The sequence below is a fragment of the Alligator sinensis genome, unplaced genomic scaffold, assembly GCF_000455745.1.
Source record: "Alligator sinensis unplaced genomic scaffold, ASM45574v1 scaffold752_1, whole genome shotgun sequence".
NCBI lineage: Eukaryota > Metazoa > Chordata > Crocodylia > Alligatoridae > Alligator > Alligator sinensis.
Genome location: NW_005842000.1, coordinates 2427842 through 2448472, shown reverse-complemented (window position 1 = coordinate 2448472; position 20631 = coordinate 2427842). Strand labels below are relative to the sequence as shown.

Below are 20631 nucleotides of genomic sequence, written 5' to 3'. Positions count from 1 at the left end.
GCAGGAAATGAATCACTTAAATCCTTGTGGGTAAACTTTCTTCTCATCAGAAGATTGCTGGCTGCTTCCTCTCCCCCCCGCATTGAACCATGTTCTCTAGGAAAACATCCATAGATAAAAGAGAATCTGGTTGCCCCTTCTAGCTTTTCTTATTAAGCAGGATAATTTTTTTTCAACATCATCAATTATGTGGAAACAGTGCATGACTTATCTTGTGAGTTTGCACTTGCACCACTTCCCTTTCTACTGTACTTATTGATATCAGGCCAGTACTTGTGATGTGCTTGTGAGTTCTTTTGAAGTGATTCCGAATTTCTGTATTCGGTAAATCAGGGATGAGGAGCAGATTAAAAGGGAGAGAGCTTCAATTCATCTGTGTGTCATAGTAATAACAATTAGCAATGCTGGGAAAAGAGATACAAGCCATGTGTGGGATTTCCCAGAAGCTGTGTATGCTTATAAAATTGCTCCTAGAAATGTCTTATTCCAGATGCACCATTCTTGCAGATAGAATTAGTGCTATAAAACAAACTAAAGGCAAAATCTTCAAATTCAGGTTCTGAAAGTTAAAGTGATTGTTCAGGGGTGCTGAGCATCACTGCTACTTTCACCCTAACCTTTCAATTTAGCAAAAAGTAGCATTTTGTCCAGGAGTCTGGGCCCTGAGAATCGATCTGTTCATTTTTCTAGCATATGTTCTTGTAGAATCATAGAAAAGCAGGACTGGAAGGGACCTCAGGTCACATGGTCATCTGGTCCAACTCCCTGCTCGAGGCAGGCTCATCCCTGTCTAAACTATCCTGGACAAGTGTTTGTTTAGCCTATTCCAAATAAAACTGCACGAACAACCCTCACACAGCTACTAGGCACAGTGCCTGAAAACATCAGTAACACCCTAACTTGCCCAGGGTAAGCAGAGGGACAAGGGCACTGTCAGCCTTCTGCCATTACCAGGACAGGACGTGGTTTGTGGATAAATATTTGAGAGATTCAAGAAAGAGGACCATGCCTGCTAGAGGAAAGCAGAACCCACCCTCCAAGTCCATGCCAGTCTCACTGCTTTAAATATGAGACGAAGCACAAGGCTAATTTGAAATGTGAAAAGCGGTATTGCAGGAAACATTTGCTGTCCAGTTCACAAAGGTTTATTAACTAATAAATATTTATGCTCCAGCCTACAAGCATAAGGAAAAGCCACCATTGTTCATCTGCTTTTGGATCTAATGGGCAAATAGGGGTATGGACAATGCTGTCCTTTGAGTTAGTAGTGGACTGATGCAGCTACAAAGCTGTTATTTTCTGGCTGCGATCTGCCGTTGAGATTAAGGTACTGTTGAATTTATCTGTTTTTAAATGCCGTATGACTAGATTTAAGCATACTGGAAAGGTAATTCCTCTGGGAGGGAGAGCCTTTTTGAATATTGTAAGTGAAAGTAACTAAATTATAACATTGTTTTAATGCTGTTGGGGAAAAGGAAGCAAAGCTATCTCGGTGGTCTTTGAGCTGGTGTTTTCTATATTCTTTTTCTCTAAATACCTGTTTTATGAAAATGCATACCAGAGAAGTCAATACAACTTGTGCAGAAATTACTTTCTCCCACAAAATCAGTGGAATGAACTGCTAGACTACACCATCTTGCCTTTAGCTGTGCAAAGTTACATTCAGTCACTATACTGCAGTTATCTAACATGTCACTAAAACTCCTTCTGCAGGTGCTTGCGGGTCAGGTGAAGGCTTCACAATCCTGAGCTGTGGAGGACAGGCTGGGTGACTGCACGTGAGCTTGGGTAACTAAAGGCAAGTTGGTGTATGCCACCATGTATATTGGGGCCTCTTTTGCAATTCCTTGTGAAGAAAAAGCTTTTTCGAGGAGATTGCCCAGTAGATGTGCTGGTTCATAGACAAGGAGGAGGCAGCCAGAGTACACCTGAGATAACTGGGTCTGATTCCAAGACAGCACAGGAAGTAAGGGATGTCTTGTGCCCACATCCATCCTTTGCAGTGGGAATTGATGTGACCTTAATGTTGCGGTAACGTTGGAGTACTGTTGGTGTGCTGCTAAGGTTGAACAGAGTGCATGCTGGCTCCCCCCCCCGCTAATTCAGGAGTCATCTCTATGTATATTTATCCTGAGACGTCGTTAATAGCCTTTATTTGAAATTGATGACTCCTTATTTGTAAAATACTTGCACACCAAGTTATTGATTGTACAGTAAAACTTAATCTAGAGTTAGCAGCACCACACGGGGAAAAATATAAACCCTTGATAAAAGCCACAAAAGAAAATCAGTCTCATGAAATGTTGGAATCGGTCCTTCAGTTTTAAACTTTGTCCCCTTTGCACATGGCTAGAATGAGAAGCAAAGCCTTGCGGTGTGCACTGTGTACAGTTTCTGCTGTGTGCTCATTGAATGATTTGGTCTCCACATAGATATGCCCACTGCCTGCATGCTGTGGTAGTATGGAAAAGAGCCCATAGTGCAGGGTGGAATGAGTGGTGCATTGCTCACAGCCTGCCAGCCGTCATGTTAAGTAACTGCTTCATCACTCCTGTTGATTTAAAACAAAATTGTTGCTGTTGTCACTGAAGCTCAGTAGCATAAATAGAGCAGGGTGAGCCAGATACCTGCCCTGGGTGCCAAAAACCCCCTCCACCTCCTGCCAGGAGTCTTTGGTATGGTGGAGGAAGCCTGGCCAGAGGAGCTGGGCAGTGCAGCATTGCACTAAGCCATGTATCTGGGGCCTGGGGGTGAGTGGGGCAAGCAGAACATAATTCCACCCCCCGGTGTCTACTGTGGTCAGCATGCCAATGTACCCCTCTTGCCACTGTAGGTGCTCAGTAGGCTTGTTACACCTCTGCTGAAGTTCATTCTCTTGTTCCCACATGGTGTGGTCATGGACAATATGATCTAATAACTTCAGCTCCTCTTATCTGCTTGTTGGGCTCGCCTGGCACACTATTTTGTGCGGTCCACCTGAAACATGAAGCTGTGTTATCAAGGGGAACATTCGTGTATTTTTTTTCCAGAAAACTGAGTTGGTTGGAAATGCAACTGAAATCTGTTTCCCTTTAGTGATAGGGAGGGTTGGCATCCTATTCTGGTCTCTGCTTTGAGCAGTTATATTATATCCTGATTTCTCATAAATTCCGTATTGTTTAATCCTGGCTTGCTCTAGCAGCCTATGAGTGACACTGTAGCTGTAAATGAATCTGCAATTGGATTACACTTGGTATACGAGCTGATTGATGGAAACATCAATTCTGAAAGCCGGGCTGGTGATGTAGTGTATGAAATATCCTGCACAGGATGTGGGAAATTTGCCAACTGATAGCCATGGTTTGACTCTCTGTTAGCTCGCTTTTGCAGAAGCTACCTTTAACTTTGTAATGCTAGGTAGTACAGCAGAGGAAAAGGGAATCCAGCCTTTTATGTTTGGAGAAGGGAGAGTCCAGCTCTTTATGCTTGGAGCTGGGCTAGGTAACTCTTGAGGTCTTTTCCAGCCCTGCAGTTGTTACACAAGGATTTTAAAGAGCACCCCATGCTAAAAATCATAGTTCCACTTTCCAGCAAAATTGATCAGCACAGGATGCTTTTGGCACTGGGAGCACAGATGGTTAAAAGTGCTGTTTTTAATCCAGGGGATTACCTTTCTTCATAGCCTTCCAAGCAAAACCTCTTGAGGGAATCCTGCCTGGTTGGAATACATAACAGATGGCTGGTGAGTGTGTTGGATGTCACTCCTCTTTAAAGATACAGAGCTTGTCTTAATATTGTTAATCAAAACTACTAGAAAGAGAAGATTCTGTAGATGATACACTTCTCTGTTTATTGTGACCTACCATTTGGGGATGCCAGTCTTTGAAGTGTGGGGACAGAATAAGGGAGGCATCAAAAATTATATTTAAAATCATGAGACTTTGACTTGGTACAGACCCACCTCATATATGGGGAGGGAGCAAATGATCGAATCTTTTTCATGCTACTCCATACCCACCTATCAGTGGAAACAGATCTAGAGTTCGTCATGAAGCCCATCAGCATACACCATTGCTAGGCCACACCTATTAGCAGATTAATATCACTATCTATCTTGCATTGGTTAGTCAACTGAGAAGTGTGTCTGCTAGTGTTTGATATCTCAAGAAGCTACATTAGTTATTCCTCTCGTATAGACAGAAAAAGTAATAGACTTGTTTTCCAGTCTTGTTCAACCATCCTATATTTCAGCTGTTAAGATGTGTAGCACACCACAATTCATAATGAATGGACTGTAATGTAAAGAGCATCGTCTGTAACGTAATTCTGCTGCTGGTTCTCTCCGGTGGTGCTCATAAGGGACTCTCGCTGATGTCAATAATGCTGTGTGCAGCAAGGGACGAACCTTTAATATTTTAGCACTCAGTCTCTGAAGCCTACATTGACCTTTTTTAATTTCTAGCCCGAGGAAGAAAGAGGATCTTTTGTTTCTTTTCCTGGATTCAAAGTATTTTTGTGTCTGATCATGGTGTTTGTTTCTAGGAGCTTATCTTTGTAGTTTTTGTCCGGGAGGTAAGAATTTCATGGTGTTTCTAAATGAACTTGCTTTGGTCACAGCATTCAGTGACCATTGCTACCAGTTATGCAGTGAATCCTACTGAGAATCTGGCCTGGCTGTCAGTAACCTGCTTCCTGGGCTGCAGAACGAGCGCCTGAGCCCTGAGCTTCTTGCTCCGCTTGCTGCCGCAACCCCAGCCAGGGTGATTGCCCCTCAGTGGGGGATAGGAAGACTTATGCAGAACTTTCCAATTTAGGCAAAGGAGACAATTTCATCTGGGGAATATTTTTCTGGTAGGTTAAGCGCTTCTTGCAGTGAAAACCTTTGCTGTGTCTGAGATATTTAAAGGTTCTTTTATGCAGCATAAAAAAAATATTGCTTTATAAGCAGCCCCCAGTCAGGGACATGTTGCGGTTTCCCATAACCTTTGCATGCTATGCCTTGTGGATGCAGATTAACCTCCATGACAACATTAGCAGATGGCTCTTGAAAATGCCCCAAAAGTTGTTTTTTGGCTTTCCGTGTTTTCAGGCTTATCGGAGGTCCCTTTTATTGGAGCTGTTCATTTGCCAAATCTGGAGTTCTGTTTCATTCAGTACTTCATCAAAGAGCCAAGCAAGTTTTCCTCAGGCTTTCCAAAGGAGTTTATCAGCAAAGGCAAGGCAAAGCATGGAAAGGTCCTTGCCAAGTCTCTGCATATCAACAAGGTCTCTTTGGAAGTGCAAGTCATCAGTTTGTATAAAACCATGGACCTGTGCAGTGTTTGCTGCCCTGGATTTATTCTGTGAACTTTCACTGTATCCCAACTAAAGTTGGTCTTTTAGTATAAGTACTCTGTTGCATGTTTAGGCCTAATTGCTTCACATATAATGCATATATTAAGCACTGGGTAGATAAAGCCATTGCGAACATTTGCAACAGATGAGAAAGGGCTTATCTGGAATGGCTCTTATTTGTATAATTGCATTTATTTAGCAGAACTGTAGCTTGTTCCATATCCATGGTGGCCCTAAAAAAACGGTATCCTTTTGTGAATGCCGTTGCATTATAGGTAGCTTCTGATGGGCAGATGGGTTAGCAGAATGCTATGATAGAACTTAATTTGAATCACTTGCCTGAATAACTGGGTACAGACTCAGGCCATTTCCAGGTTTCTAGTTCATTAGTGGAATGCACCTCCTGTTAAAATAGGAATCCATAAACTCATATCAGAGTAGAGTGCTGTTACCGAAACGTGGCTGTTTAAAAGGCAAGGCTTGTTCCCATTTCTAGCTGAGAGTTCACTTAACCCACTGTCATGGCTCAACATTGATTTTTGAATTGGATATTAGGGATCTCTTCATTAAAGTAAACTTACAGGGTCAAGTCATTGCTGGGGCGACTTCTTTGAGTTCTTCAGTGTTACCAGGAATGAGTTTGACCCACCGAATCTGAGAAGTGGGTTGAGCCTTCACATTTGAAGATGATGGCCTTGGTTTAGATTTGTATCTTAAATATTGTAGGACTTTCTCATCTCTTTTTTGCTTCTGATGCAATTGAATTAATACAGAATTGACTATAGTGTTGAGTTCAGATGCTGTTTCAACACAAATCATTTGGAATGAAAAACCAGTAAAACTGTCCTTCACACTCCTTTTTCCCTTTATTTTTGTACTCCGTGCATCTTAACTGGAAGTATGCATGAAGAGAAGATTTTTGCAGCATGCTTTTATGTTGGTTGATATAACTGTGTGGTCTTGTGTCTTCTTTGATAGCTTGAACTGAGTTGAGAGTGTCCCCTGCAAGGCATTACTGACTTAGGAGCAGTGTGTGGTTTGCAGGTATGAGAGTTTCTCTGCTGTGTCGGCAGGCTTGGGTGATTGAATCTGTGGAGTGGAACTGCACCAGTTCCTTTTTGTAGACTTATCCTTGAGAACCAGGTGGTGAAAGATGCAGCTTTTCAGAATACGTTGTTTTTATGTACTCTTTTGAAAGCTGAAGTTACTCAATGTGTGATCGAAGGTGAAGGATTAAATTAGAAGACAGGTCTGCCACTTTAAATACCTTTTTTCAAAGGCTATTTAATCTGCTTCAGGCTAGCTATAATGACATAATCCAGAAATAGCCAACAGTCTTTCTCTTCAGTGCTCATCCTTGTTGCTGTACTACAGCTAAAGAATGGCAAATGCTAATCTCCTGTTGTTAGATGCGATGTAATATTTGCCAGTGGTTTGCCATGGGGGAGAGCCGTGGACCTTTTCATATTTGAATTTGGGCTGAGGAGTTCATTCTTATTCAAGTATTTTGCTTCAGCTAATGTGTGTATAAATGTTTTGGCCCTGTAAGTTTAAACTGTTAGAAGAAAGACTGCCTCTGACCTAGATGCTCAGGCAGTCTGTAGCCTTTGTTTCCCTCCAGTCCCTTCCAAAATCATTTATAGAAGATAGCCTTTAAAAAAAAATCTCCCATCATTGCTGGCAAATTTATCTGAAGCAGATAATTTGAGAATGGAAAGCAGCTTGGTTGGACTGTGTTTTAGTGCTTAAATAAACTAGCAGGTGGTTACTGTTATCCTCTAATTGCCAACACATTAGTTGTTTAAAACTCTTTACCTCTGTTCTGTATGGCCATTGTGCCCCACGAACACCGGCCGTTTTCTAACAACAGCGCTTGTGGAAGGGGTTTCTTTTTTTCTGTGCTCCAAGGCAGGCACTGTTACCAACCCAAGTGTGCTTTGCCACGGGCTTGGGGAACTGCTGCCACATCCACCAAGCTTCTCCTTTGCAGACTGTTGCCCCACAAGGACCATGGCCTAAGGAACAGGTGCCTGCTGATGCAGATATTTGGTGCTTTTCAGAGGCTATTGTAGGAAAGCTCAGTCACTGAATCTTAATGCCAGGCATTAACTGATTCCTACTTTATTATTTAAAATAAAAACCCATGAGTGAACTCATCTCATGGTATAGCTAGAGAAACCTGCTTTACCCTCCCAAATACAGGTAAGGCTGATGGAAGCTTTCACTTCAGACTTCCTTCATGGCAGCTGCTTGCTTCTTGGCTTGCTCCGTCCTCTAAGCTTGTTCATGGTGCTACCGTCCCAGGAGTCTTGACTCCTACAGTCTCCTGGGGACTAATTTTTGACATCCTAAGAGTTTTTCCTTGTTGTGTTTAGGGGGCACTCCAGGGGAAGGGGGTGGTATGAAACATTTCCAGGGGGCAAGCCTCGGTTTGCTGTTCTGACGGTCCCTTCCTTGAGGTTTTTTTCCCAGGTCCAAGTGCTTTATTGGCATTGTATTGCCTAGATTTATCCTGAAAGTTTTGGGGTATTTTCACTGACAGTATACACCTGAAAGAGCCATGAAAATGTGGCAAGCTGTTTGAAATGCTAGATTTTTTTTCCAAACCCAGCTACACCTTTTTTAAAGAAAAAAAGTGAAAGTTCATACCTAAGCTTTTTGGCTGGATTGAAGATTTATTGTTCATGGGAGCTGGAGGTCTGCACTCTGTTCTGTTTTATAGGCGTTTTTTGATTTCTATTTGAGATGGGGATTCTAAAGATCTCTATATCCTAATATCTGATGGGTGTTTCCTTTACGCAGATTAGCTCAAGATGGCAGACCAGAGGCAGCGCTCGCTGTCTACCTCTGGGGAATCGTTATACCACGTCCTAGGACTGGACAAGAATGCCACTTCTGATGATATCAAAAAGTCATACAGGTAAGATTTAAAACTTTGATACCTGATGTTTCACACAGTATTTTTGCTATGTCTTTTTTGATCTATTCAGTGTCATGAAGTCTAAAGTTAGATTTTTCTAGACTCTTTACAAGCAAAACTTTTTGCATTGAAGACAGCTGGTTTGAGAATTTAATTCTTGCCGTGTCTAGTACCTAAATGTGACCAAATGTTCAGGGTAATGTGGTTGGATTTAAACTCTTAGTTTAAGGTATTCTGCAGTAGTTTGCCAACTCAAAAAAACCGTACTGGTATAATGACCCTTCCCGACCCCTCATGTCTAGTTCCTAGAGCCTAAAATATGCAGATAAAAGACACATCGTGGTGCACCTTAATAAACTTCAGTATTTGTAAATCAGTTCAAATTTCCCTCTGAGATGCTGTTTTTTAAAATACAGATTTGACTTTTAATTTTTAGAAAATCAAATTTACTTGAAACCGCTTTGCATTGTCCAACTTTAAGTATTTTGGGGGAAAACCACAATACTGTTGGTATGTACAATTTCTACTCTACAATAGCAGTTCAGTCTATTTCTGACAAATGGCAGTGGATGTAACATTACACTAGGGGTCAGTAGTAGTCTTTACTTGAGGATATTTCTGTAACAAGGTAGTTTTTCCCTTTCTTTTTTCTTTTCAAAAGGACAGAGTGGTTGAGTTTTAATGCAGGTCATCTTTATAGTCCTGATCATGTTGACATGAGAATAAAACCTGTACAAAAGATTAGATAAAATCTAGTTTCATTTAAAAGTTTTTGGCAGTGAGTTATCAGCATAACACGTGAATGCAGCTTTGCTATTTTTCTCCATAAGGTAAATGTACTTTCTTAGAGCATTCCCCTAATTAAAATCTGGGGCTGGCTTTCTGTTTTGGTTTCACTACCATTCACAATACCTGGAACTTGTTGTGCTCTTTGATACACGTTGCCTGCATTGGCTGCTTCCTGCAGGCAGAGTGAAGCTCTTCTTCCCCCATCTCTCTGGCAGCGCTCAACCTAAGCAGCACCTGTGGCATGTGCCCTGCTTGGCCTCCCCAAGTTATGCTACCATAAATCACTGGAACAGATGAGCTAATAGGAAAGCTTCCACTATTTTTGAACAGGGATCTTGAGAGTCAACTCCAGCAATATGGAAACAGGCCCTTGAGCTAGGCTTGCTAGTGGGAATGGCCTTTTGTTATTATTTAAGTGAATGTCAACAAGGAAATGGAAAAGTAGAGATAAGGGAAACCCCAGCTGCATAACATCTCTTATCTGAGACTGAAGGGTCTGCCTCATTGAATAGACCGGTGTCGGATGTCCTGCGGGCTGGATCCTGCCGACCAGAACCATTCTATCTGGCTTGCTCCAGATAGAATGGTTCTATGGGTTGGGCCACTAGAAATTTGGGGTGTGTGGCTGGGGGGGTTGGGACTGGTCTGCCACAGAATCCAGTGGACACGGTGATTGGCAGCAGGAGGGTGAGCGAGGGCCAACACAGCCCCAGTTGCCCGCCATCCACGTCACCTATTTCAACAGACATGGCCCTACTTCCTTAGCTGTCAGCCTCGCTGCTGCATGCCCTGTACTGGAGCTAGAGCTGTCAGTGCAGCGCAAGATGTGCTGGTTGTGGCAGCTTTGACTCCAACATGGGGCATTTGGCACAAGCTGCTCCACATGTCTTGGGTCAGAGCCAGAGTTGTTGCCATCACTGCTGCTGCATTCCCTGGGCTGGATGCTGCCCTCAAGAAGCCCCATGGTCCAGATCCGCCTTGGTGAGCTTGATACCCCTTTAACCGACAGACAGGCCATCTACCTACAGTACTGAGATGAACTAGATCAAAAAAGCTCATCCCAGAATATAAGGTAGTGCCTTTCTTTCTTCCCTCCTGCTTCACAGGAAACTTGCACTGAAATATCATCCTGATAAGAACCCAGATAATCCAGAGGCTGCAGAAAAATTTAAAGAGATCAACAATGCACATGCAATATTGACTGATGCCACAAAACGAAACATATATGACAAGTACGGCTCCTTGGGTCTGTATGTAGCGGAGCAGTTTGGAGAGGAGAATGTGAACACATACTTCGTCCTGTCCAGCTGGTGGGCAAAGGTAAGTGAACTAAAGCTCTGATTCTGCTGCACCTAGTCATTTTTGATGTGACGGCAGCAGAGCTGAATATCATCAGTGTACTAAATGGCACAGCACCTCGTGCCTTCTTACAAACTCTCCTACGTGGCCTTGTACGTGCAGTGAATGCGAGTTTGTAAAAGCTTTGTGGAGGGTATGTGGGAACAGGATGTGCCAGAACTCATAACTCTTTACTGGAGTTATGTTTATACTGCTGCACTCTGTTGTTTTCCCGGGATGCAAACGTGGGATTTTACCACCTTTGAGGCTGGAGAGTTTAGAAGAAAGTGAGTAATCCAAACTCTGTAAATCACTTGTGCTTTGGGGGAAGGATGATTTTTAAATTGTACGTAAATATGTCATGAGTAACTTGAATTACTTAGGAGTTGTGCTGCTGTCTAAAGTATGACACCATAATTACCTGAGCTCACGCTGACAGTATTTACCTTCATTTTATGACTGATTCAGACTCTTCCCCAGTCCCGATGATTCAGCCATAGGCATATATGCCTTGTTAGTTGGCAGCACCTCTTCCATCTCCTTATTTCTTTGGAGGACGAAAATAGTTATTACTGTGATATATCAGCTAATTGTCTAACTAAACCCCCCCCACAAAAAACAACTTCCAGCATAGCTATGCAAAAATCATTCCATTTTGCTGCTGGTAGGTGCTGGTATGAACAGCACAGGCCTTGGGTGAGAGTGAGCAAAGTCTATAATCCACAATATAACTGAAACTCAGATATACCTGGTCTGGGATCCTTAGTAGGTACTTGGTGGCTGGAGCCCTGGTGCCATAGCCAGACCACTGCCTGTAACAGAGCTAGATAAAGTGACCCCAGGGTTGTCTTCATGAGCAGCAGTCACACTGTCTGGATTGCAGTATAGATGCTCCTTCAACTCTTCCTTTTTTGAAGGATGTGGCTCAAATGGTAGGTTGCAGTACCCCAAGTTTTCAGCAGTTTTATTAGGAGGAAATTAGCAACTCTAAGCAAGATGTTCCTAACTTTAAGTTGTTTTGTTCCTTCCCTTTGTGTCCTGGCCACAGGCTTTCTCCCAAAAGATCTGTTTAAGTAGATGGGCCTCTAGAGAATACTGTTTTTCTGGCTACTTTTTTTTTCATGCTAGTGTTCACACTGGGAACAGATGTTAAAGGCTGCTGTCTTAGTAGGGAAATAATGCATTGCATATTCATATTTCTTATTAATTTTGTTTCAGTGATGCTCTCTATGTCCAAAGCAGCCTGCCATCTATTTAACGACTAACCTGTTTTAAACAGCTGTCTTCTGTGGTAATGGGAGGTCTGGGTTAGGTGATGGGAATCATCCCGTTTAACAAAAAGATGCAATTTATATGCGTGTATCTCTCCCTTCCTTCCCTATAGGCACTGTTCGTGTTCTGTGGGCTCATCACAGGCTGTTACTGCTGTTGCTGTCTGTGTTGCTGCTGTAACTGTTGCTGTGGGAAGTGTAAACCTAAACCTCCTGAAGGCGAAGAACAGGATTTTTATGTCTCCCCAGAAGATTTGGAGGCGCAGTTACAGTCGGACGAAAGGGGTAGGTGGAAAAGTCATAGGGCTGTTTAGGATAGCCAGTAACTCTTTAAGTGTTCGACATAGCTTATAAGCCAGTAGTGTATTGAATACAATGTCTAGTTTTAGAGACCAGCAAAACCTGTAGTTGGCGGGGAAGAGGAGATATTTGATACGAATTACTGATTTTCCCATGACAGGGTACATGTGTTGCAGGTGTACACACACTAAAAGGTAGCCATTGTTTAGGGGCCATATTGAACTGTGTGGGGTGGAGGAGACTGAATCATTAAAATTTGATCATCGGCAAGAGGAGTTTTTTAAAGTAGCAAAACCAGCTGGATTCTTGTGACCCTTTATCCCAACAGTAGGAAGTTAAGACATGTGGGAAATAGGAACTTTCCCCCGACAAGTAAGTTTAATTCTGTTTACTAATGCAGCATCTGCTCTTTCATTTTAAAATTGTTTTTAGCTGTTATGATTTCAGAATAAAGCCTGTAATCCTCCTACTTACACATGAAGTTAAGCATTACACTCCTGAACGAGGGGTAGACTGACTCCTTGAAGCTTCCCATGCCTTTAGATTCCATGTTTCCTGGAACAATGGTGAGGTGGAGTGAAGGTGAGCAGTGCTCGCTTTGCAGCCTCCTTACGTAGAATGGCAGCAATGCCTGCCTTGCCTCTTCTAGGCCCTGGGAGAGGAACAGAAAGTACCAGCTGGCTGCTTATCCTACAGAGATCAGCCAAAAGTCCTGGTAGCTGTTGACACTGAAAATAAATTTTGTGTTAATTTTTTGTATGGTTCCATGCGCTGTTCAGCTAAACACACTTCTGAGCAGTCAGGAGGGAATTAGGGCTAAAAGTCGTACCTAAACTGCAGAAGTTCATGAGATTTTAGTTCAGGCTGAAGGATAATGAATTAAGGTAATGCTTGAAAATGTGTGTGGAGCTGTGTTGGCAGTAAGGTTGCAGGCAAATCTGATTGCAGACTGATTGTGAAAAATAGTTGGAAACTTTCCCCCAGTGCAGTAAAACTTTGTCTTTACTTTTCAGAGGCATCAGAAACGCCTATTGTGATACAGCCGGCGTCAGCTACAGAGACAACCCAACTCACAGCTGACTCTCACCCCAGCTACCGTACTGATGGATTTAACTAAGTTAAGGAAACACTGCAATTAGAGTGGATCAATAAATACATGGCCAACTCAACACTAGAATCATGAACATTAGAAATAGAAAATGGGGAGGGAAAAGTTCTGCCACTGTAAGAAGGCAGCTTCCAACCTGCCGAGAATATTTTGTAATCCCTTCAGCCTTTTGTCACCTTCAGTGTCGTATCTTGATGATACATGAAGTGCTGTAGCATGCAGTATTTAAAGCAGTTTAGTTACGGTTTCATTTGTTTCCTTTTCATTTTTATAGCATGTATGGAGTTTATGTTAAATGTCTGTGGTGTAATGTATTGAGGAGTTATCACATTCAGAGTATGATGGAGACATTCTGCATTTTAAGCAGTGGTACCAGCCTCAAATGGGACATTTTTAAAAAAAGAAAACAAGTTAAATCAGTCACACAGAAGCTGCCATGCTTCCATACAATTGAACTATGAAGCCCTCAAAGGATTCCTTGTTTTTTTATGTGAGTGCAACAAAAATCTTTAGATCTTTGGCTTTAACCCTTTTCTTCTCTCCCTGCACCTCTCTGTAAGCCAGTTTACGATGCAAAGAACCAAAAAATGCCAAGGCTGCAGGGCAGGAATTGTCTTTAATGCTGGCTTTCAGCCAAAACAAAACTGCCTTGCAAATCCTCCCTCTTGGGGGGTGGGTGGTGGGGGGGAGGTATTTTTATTCTGCAGACAGTATATTGGTGAAGAGCTCCTCATGCACGCAGAGGTGTTCTCTGATCGCATAGACCTTAAATATAGTTGTTACAAAAGCCAAATATTAATGGAACAATTTTTAGGCGTTTTGGGGTTTAAGCAGGTTTTGCTTGAAATAAAAACAAAAACATTCCCCCTGCAATATATAAATTGTAATAAAATATTGCAGCCTTTTACTAATGCTTGAGAATCTTAAAGTGAAACTAAATAGTCCATTTTCACTGCCTGTGTGAATGAAATGTGGGAAGTGGGGGGAGGCATTAATGTAGAAAACAAATGAGATTTATAAAATGGTAATAGTCTAAGATGCGTTGCATAAAAATGAATGCCCCTACCTGTTTTAAAAATATTAAATTGGCAGTGTCCCTTTAACTCTTTCATAAACTGTTTTGTGGACTATTTCCAAGGCTATTTAAGAACAAAACCTTTTATTTTGCATTAGTTCTGTATAATAGTTTGCACATAGACTGTGTTTACTTCAGTGTTTTTCTTTTTCCTCAGGTAATTATTGTGGAAGCTATTGAAAAGTTTCCTGTACTGTTTTGAAACCAAATAATGTTTGAATAGTGTTTTTGAAACGATGGTTTACGTTATCATAAATGAACTGTAGGTTTGTTCAGCTGTCACAGAAATGTTTACTCTCTAGCTGGAGTGCTGATATTTTGAGGGTTTAACAGGTCTTGTTTTAGAAAATGCTGAACTGGATATCGGGTAGCAGCTAGTAGATTTACACCTGGGAATGTTTTAGCGCTTGGTTACACTCCCTTTTCTTTTTTTCTCTTAATCCTACCCCACTGCCTTTTTTCATTTGCCTCTTCTCATTCCTCTCAACCCTCTGGTGAGGCCGTGCAAAATGACCTACAGCCAGTATTCCCTTTGGAGCTCTTTATTGCTGCAAAGCAAAGGCGTTTTGTTTCTGCATAGTACAAAGCACTTTTTCCCACTGTCCCTGCCGGCCTGTACAAGAAGGAACCCACCAAATGAGCTAGGATCTTTTGCCATGGCTGGGTAAAGCACACTACGATCGGGCTACCCTAGGATGGTTTCTGTGTTCAGGACAGTCGTCCCTCGTGTGACGTCCACATACAGAAAATGCCTCTGGAAATATCTTTCAGTCTGACCTTTGTGTACTAAGGACAAAAAGAGGTCACTTCATCTCTGGTTCCAAATCCTGCCAAGTATCTGGTTGGAAAAATGTTGACTCTCCATGCTAAATCTGAGGCTGTTCAAAAAGCAGACTTCTGCTTCTTCCTAGCCACTGGCTCACACATACAATGTGTATGTGTCTGTACTGAGCCAGCGGAAGTGTGCTTTGGAGTATTTGCATCATGGTGTGGTATCAGAAAAGAATCTGTAATGCACTTGATGAGTACAACCACTGAAGTAATTTTGCTCTCTGCCGCACTTGATTATAAGTCGGAAGTCCTTCACTTGCTCATGTCATGGGCAACCTGTGATTTACTGGAAGATGCTGATGCTTTAGTTTCAGTATTTAGCATTGGAGTGGGGGGAAAAAAATACCTTGCAGCCAAGAGGATCAATCACAGTCTGGCCTTAGGTCCTCTTATAACCAAGGCCTTTATTTAACTTCTTGAAATGGGGAAGTATATTTTTCAGATCAAAACTAGCACTGCAATGACCTTGTGTAGAGTCTACCTGTAACCTGTTCTTATAGCTGTATTCCACATTGGAGTGCATTAGGATTTTACAAGCAAACTTGATTCCTTAGACCCTTCTGGTCAAAGTGGTCTTTTATGGTCTTTACGGGTCAGTGAATGCTTGTGAAAAGTTAACTGTTCCTTTACCAGGCCATGTAAAAGAGCATAGCTGATAGGTGTGGGCTGGTGAAATGATGGAAAGACTATTTCGGCATGCAGTATGCTTCCAAATACTCTTCCTTCCCTATTTCTTGGTCTCCTGATGTAAGGCATTGGTTCCTTTTGAATTATGACTTATTGTGAGAACCTGCGACTCATTACATCAGGGGGTTGATCCGAAGAATTTGTTTGGAGATCCTAGACACTATTTCTTAATCACTGGAGCACTTCAGTTGCATCAGTGATGTCCTGAGGAGTTTGCAGCATGAGGATTAAATGCAGATGAGGTGTCTAGACTTGACTGCAGTCTGTTATAAGCAACTTTTACTTCATTCCTGGTAAACACTGTTGTAGGGAGAAGCCTTTCCTACCATCAAATACAAAGGAGTCTTAAAATTGTGAAATTTAACTTGGCAAGCCATATTCTATAGTTTCATCCCATTGTGACTTTTAAAAAAAAAACAAAGTACACTACACTGTTTAAAGAAATCAAACAAATAACCATTCTGTATACTTGATTATCCAGTTTAAAATTAGTTTCTTCTTTTAATTATCTGCAAAGACTCAAGTTCAAGCAGTGATGGTTTCCTTTCAACGCTTATTGTAGATGACTGTGGAACCAGTAATTAGCAGGTTGTACAACAAGATTTGTCGAGCTGGTGGTGATTAATATAAAGGGAACACCAAAGCTTTTGAATTTGGGACTTGAGAGGGAAGAGAGGGAGGGACTGACTGACTTTTCAGATTATTTCCAAACTGTAAATGTTTCTAATTAAGTCTGCCTGGGTAGTCTTCCTGAACTGACATGTTAAATATTTTTCAAGTGATTATTATCTTGGAGTGTCGGCCCTTCCTTTGTTTTAACAGACTTCTCAGTTTGTATAATAAACAGTTACACAGAGCTTCTTTACGTAAAACTTTTTTTTAAATGGAAAACTTGAAGGTTAGCACCACGTTTATTTTGAGTTGACATGGGGACTGTTCTGAAACATCCTGAGCTCTAAAACAACTTGCACTTTATAGCTGCAAAATGGCCAAATTAAATGCCAGTGAATACAAACAAGGTTGCAAGGTCACAGTTCCTTGGTTAAAAGTCTTACGTACTGAGGAACTGCCAGCACTTCTGAGCTTGAGTTTATGGGACTGCAGTGTCCTCGTGAACCCAGAAATGGGTTGGAGGGTCCGGGGGTCCCTAAAGTCTGGGAAACGAGGGGAATTGCCCCTGATTTGTCTGCAAAATGTTTCCTTCTAAGACACTGTCTCTAAGCCTGAGCATTATTCTTTGTTTGGTGTATTGTCATAATTAAAAAAGAAAAGAAAAAAAAAAGCCCAAGTTGAATCCATACAAGACAGGTGTTTCTTTTCCAAGTCTCCCAAGGTCTTAGTTTAGGAAGTTTAGTAACTGTCCTAACGGATGCAAGCATAAGCCTTTGGTACCTGTGTGACAGCGTATTTGAGGGAGCCTAGGGGATTGGAAGGACCACTGATGTCACTCCGAAATATTGTTCAAAATCCTGAACAGCCATAAGATTAGTAACCAAGCAGAAGGAAGGAAAGCTTGCTGCTCCATGACTGATTGCAGCCAGGCGGCCGTAAGGCAAGGTCGCCGTAGGTGTAGCTGGTGCGGGACTTCCTGTGCCCATCCTTTCTCCTGATGTGGAATTGCCCAAACCTGGGCTGGTGCAGCGAACGATACGAGTCAAACACTTCCCTTGAAGTGGGCCAAGGGGCATTGCACCGGTTCTTTTTAATTCCAGTTGAACTTCATTGGTAACGTATATAGGAAGTTAACTACTTATCTGTATATAAAGTTGTGTAGGTAAACGTCTTCCTGGCGTCTGATATTACGTAGGTTTCTGCTAATTCCATGCAGTGATGTTTTGGAGCCATATCATCTTTTTAGTCTTACTTTTAGGTTTGTAACATTTTTAAACTGCTTTAGATATTAGTGCTCATAACGTTCTTTATAATGTGGCACTCTGAAATTTATACGTACGCAGCCTGCGGTACGAATAGAAAAACTGGCCTAGAGGGCATTGGTGTGGTATTAGAAGGAGTTATTAAGTATCGCAACAGTGCAATGATAGAGGGACTATGCTTCTTAAACCCTGTTGTGCCAGAGTCTATATAATCTACAGCCATAATCAGGTCAAGGTTGAAAATTGTCCGTGTTCCAGTTAGTGTGGTGGGACTCGAGCGTGCTTTTATTAAGTAATTGTAGTGTACGCTGGCCATGAGCTGCCCTCTTCCCTTAACTAGTCTGTGCCCCTAGTGTATATCTGGTGCTCTTCACTGTTCTTGATGTTTCCAAACAATTTAGGAAACATGTTTGTGCCGCAGTTTTCCCTGCTCCGTGCAACAGGATAAAGGCTCACTTTTTGCAAGGGATTCTTGCTAGGTAAACTGGTTAGACCGCTTAGCAGTTCCTGCATCAGGCTAACAGTTCTGGATGCTATTTTGCTTTCATTAATCCTTGAGCCAGAGTACTGAAACCCTAACCCCCCATGCAGATTTTAATAGCGTAATGTCCGTATCAACATAACATGCTTGAAATACCGCTGCTTCTTGCTGTGGTGGGAATCATCTAGTTTGTAGTGAACCATTGCTCCAAAAACCGCTTATACACCTTGAAAGAAGTACCTTTGATAGTTTGGAAAGTTTAATTTTGTTGACTATTCTGGGAAGGGAAAATGGCAGGAAAAACTTCCCAGTGTTCAAGGCCTATGAGAATGGATTGCTTTACATGCTGCATTTGGGGATTTTTAAATGCTCCCTGAGCCTCTCCAAGAATGAAGTCCCTGATTCATTTCAAGAAGGTGCTTTCTTTACCAGGTAAAGCTATTAGGGCAGCTCTGTCTTGTCTGCACAGGCCAAACTCTGTAATTTTGCAAGTCCTTTGAAAATAAAATGCCATTGTTACCTGTATAATTATATATTTTTCAATAGGGAAATGCTGGGGATAGTTTGTTTAGAGAGACTTGACCCGATGAATCGCCTTCTCAGCAGTGAATGGCTCTTTCCCACTCCTTTTTCCCCCCACAACCAGCAATGTGAATGTGTCCGCGTAGTTTGTGGATGCTTGCTTAACGTACTTTTTTATGTACAGCAGTGGCTTCCAAAAGACTTGATGTCCTATTGAACTCTGATCAGCTCCCTGTCCCATAAGAGACAGGGTGGAGCCAGTTTGAACCTTTACACTTTTTTTCTTGAAATGAAGGAGAGAAAAGCCAACCGTAGCAAGGGGGGCAAGGACCATTACTGGAACCATTTCTGTTTGTAGGAGCCAGTATGTAGGGAGATCTTTAATGCTACCAATTTACTTATTGTTAGTGGTAATGGAATACTTACTCCTTTCCTCCCCCCGTACTGGTTTTGACTACATTGTACCCCGTGCAGTGGGGGACTTGGTGTAGTTCATAAAACGAGGTCCAAAACCTTATGTTTGGGATTGCAGTAGTGTGCGCGTGTGTGCGTGCATGCATGCACACACATGTATATATTTATACAACAGGTATGCACCTAGTACTAGCTGCTGGGTTGTTTTTGGTGGTCAAACGTGAAATTCAGCTCCTGCACTACTTCTCTGAGCTCTCAACCAGACGAGCCAAAGGAGTTGGCTGTGTGCGCCCAGAACTGCAACTTTTGCCTTTCAGCTGCAGGACAAAAGAACTAGGTCTGTCGGTGAGTGACAGAGGAAGAAAACAATGGAGGGAAGCCTGTTGTATAAATAGATAGGTGATACGTTTGAGTAGGAGAGCCGCGCCACTTGCAAGGCAAAAAAAAAAAGAAAAAAAGAAATCCCCTCCATTCATGGGTTTCCCCAAGTCTTCCCGCCTTGCTAGAAGGATTGGATCTTGACTAACAAGGTGCCTTTGCACTGTCTGGGCCAGTTACCCATTTTGGATTCCTTACAGCCTGAATCCCGACAGGTGGCATGGGACCGGTGACTTACGAAGGCACGAGGATTGTGGCCCCCAAATTACTTCTAGTCAGATTGGCTACAGGAGGCCAGCTGGCCCTGCCGGGGCCTTGCGTTCCAGAAGCTGTTGCCTACCAAACACTAAGCCCATGTGCAGAGCACACGCATGGTCCTTCTCTTTGCTAATGGCGATCAGCACAAACATGGAGACCTATAGGGATCAAGGAGAGGCTCTTTCTTATTATTATTTCAATGTTTGAGACTTATTTGTGTCTGTCGCTGTAGGTGAACCTTGAAATTTGCCAAGCTCCAAACACTTGAAGCTTCCTTGTTTGGTAGATGTGTGCCACTCAAGCTGGTTGCTGTCGTTGCATTCATTCCACCACAGCCCCCTTCCTCTCCCACTTTTTGGGTCGGCGGTGGGGTATTTGGTTTGTGCTATCACAGCCATCCAAGGTGGTTTGTATTTGTTTTGCTTGTGAGCAAGGCCCTGAGATGAGGAGTTCACTATGGGTGTTGTGATGGGGGCCTCTGATGAAGCCTGTGGGAGCTGAAGTTGGAATGAGAATGCGTTTCGCATTTGCACTGTTTCAATTCTGGTTGGGCAGGGGGAAAGCCCTTGTTTTCAAACAAAGTTAGCTGTTGTAAAAACAATCAAAGTATAAATGCATCTGAAGAGCAATTTATATATAGACATATATATATTTTGTTATGTTACGAAAGGACCATACTTTGAATTGTATGTAAGTAGATGTGGCTGTCTGAACTTCGTGGATTGTAACACTCGATACTACTGAGCTCCTGTACATACATGTGGTTAAAGCAGAAGGAATTATTTTATGTTTTAGCATGGTAATTTGTGTACTGTATGTCTGAATATAAACTAAAATAAAGATTGCTAAATTATCTGAAACCACTGTTGTAAAATAAATGTTTTCAATGCAGATGTATCTGTTTGAGCCTGCTTTTCCTTTAAAACAGCTGTATTTGGACAGTCACTTCTTGCCTTGACATTTGAGCATAAAATAAATATCTAGGGCCTGAAAACAGTTTGACATTCACAGACTCTTCCCAACAGGTTACACCGAGGTACCTACTTATTGCAATTGCTGCTTTTTCTTTTAT

At 42.2% G+C, this 20631-nt stretch overlaps 1 protein-coding gene across 15 annotated transcripts in view; it reads left to right on the top strand.

The window, feature by feature from the left end:
* DNAJC5 (DnaJ heat shock protein family (Hsp40) member C5) overlaps positions 1-20456 on the top strand; it is a 40755-nt gene extending 20299 nt beyond the window's left edge. For 5 of the 15 annotated variants that reach the window (XM_025201685.1, XM_025201688.1, XM_006039479.3 and 2 more), the window contains 5 exons: positions 1714-1798; positions 8116-8233; positions 10129-10342; positions 11745-11916; positions 12945-20456. In XM_025201685.1, coding sequence (XP_025057470.1) covers positions 8127-8233; positions 10129-10342; positions 11745-11916; positions 12945-13048 — 597 coding nt within the window. In that variant the 5' untranslated portion in view covers positions 1714-1798; positions 8116-8126 and the 3' untranslated portion in view covers positions 13049-20456. Of the gene's footprint in view, positions 1-1713; positions 1799-3661; positions 3722-4521; positions 4552-6333; positions 6358-8115; positions 8234-10128; positions 10343-11744; positions 11917-12944 lie in introns of those variants that run through there. The other 10 variants (XM_025201694.1, XM_014519022.2, XM_025201695.1 and 7 more) reach the window with 6 other exon arrangements.
* The last annotated feature ends 175 nt before the right edge of the window (positions 20457-20631 follow it).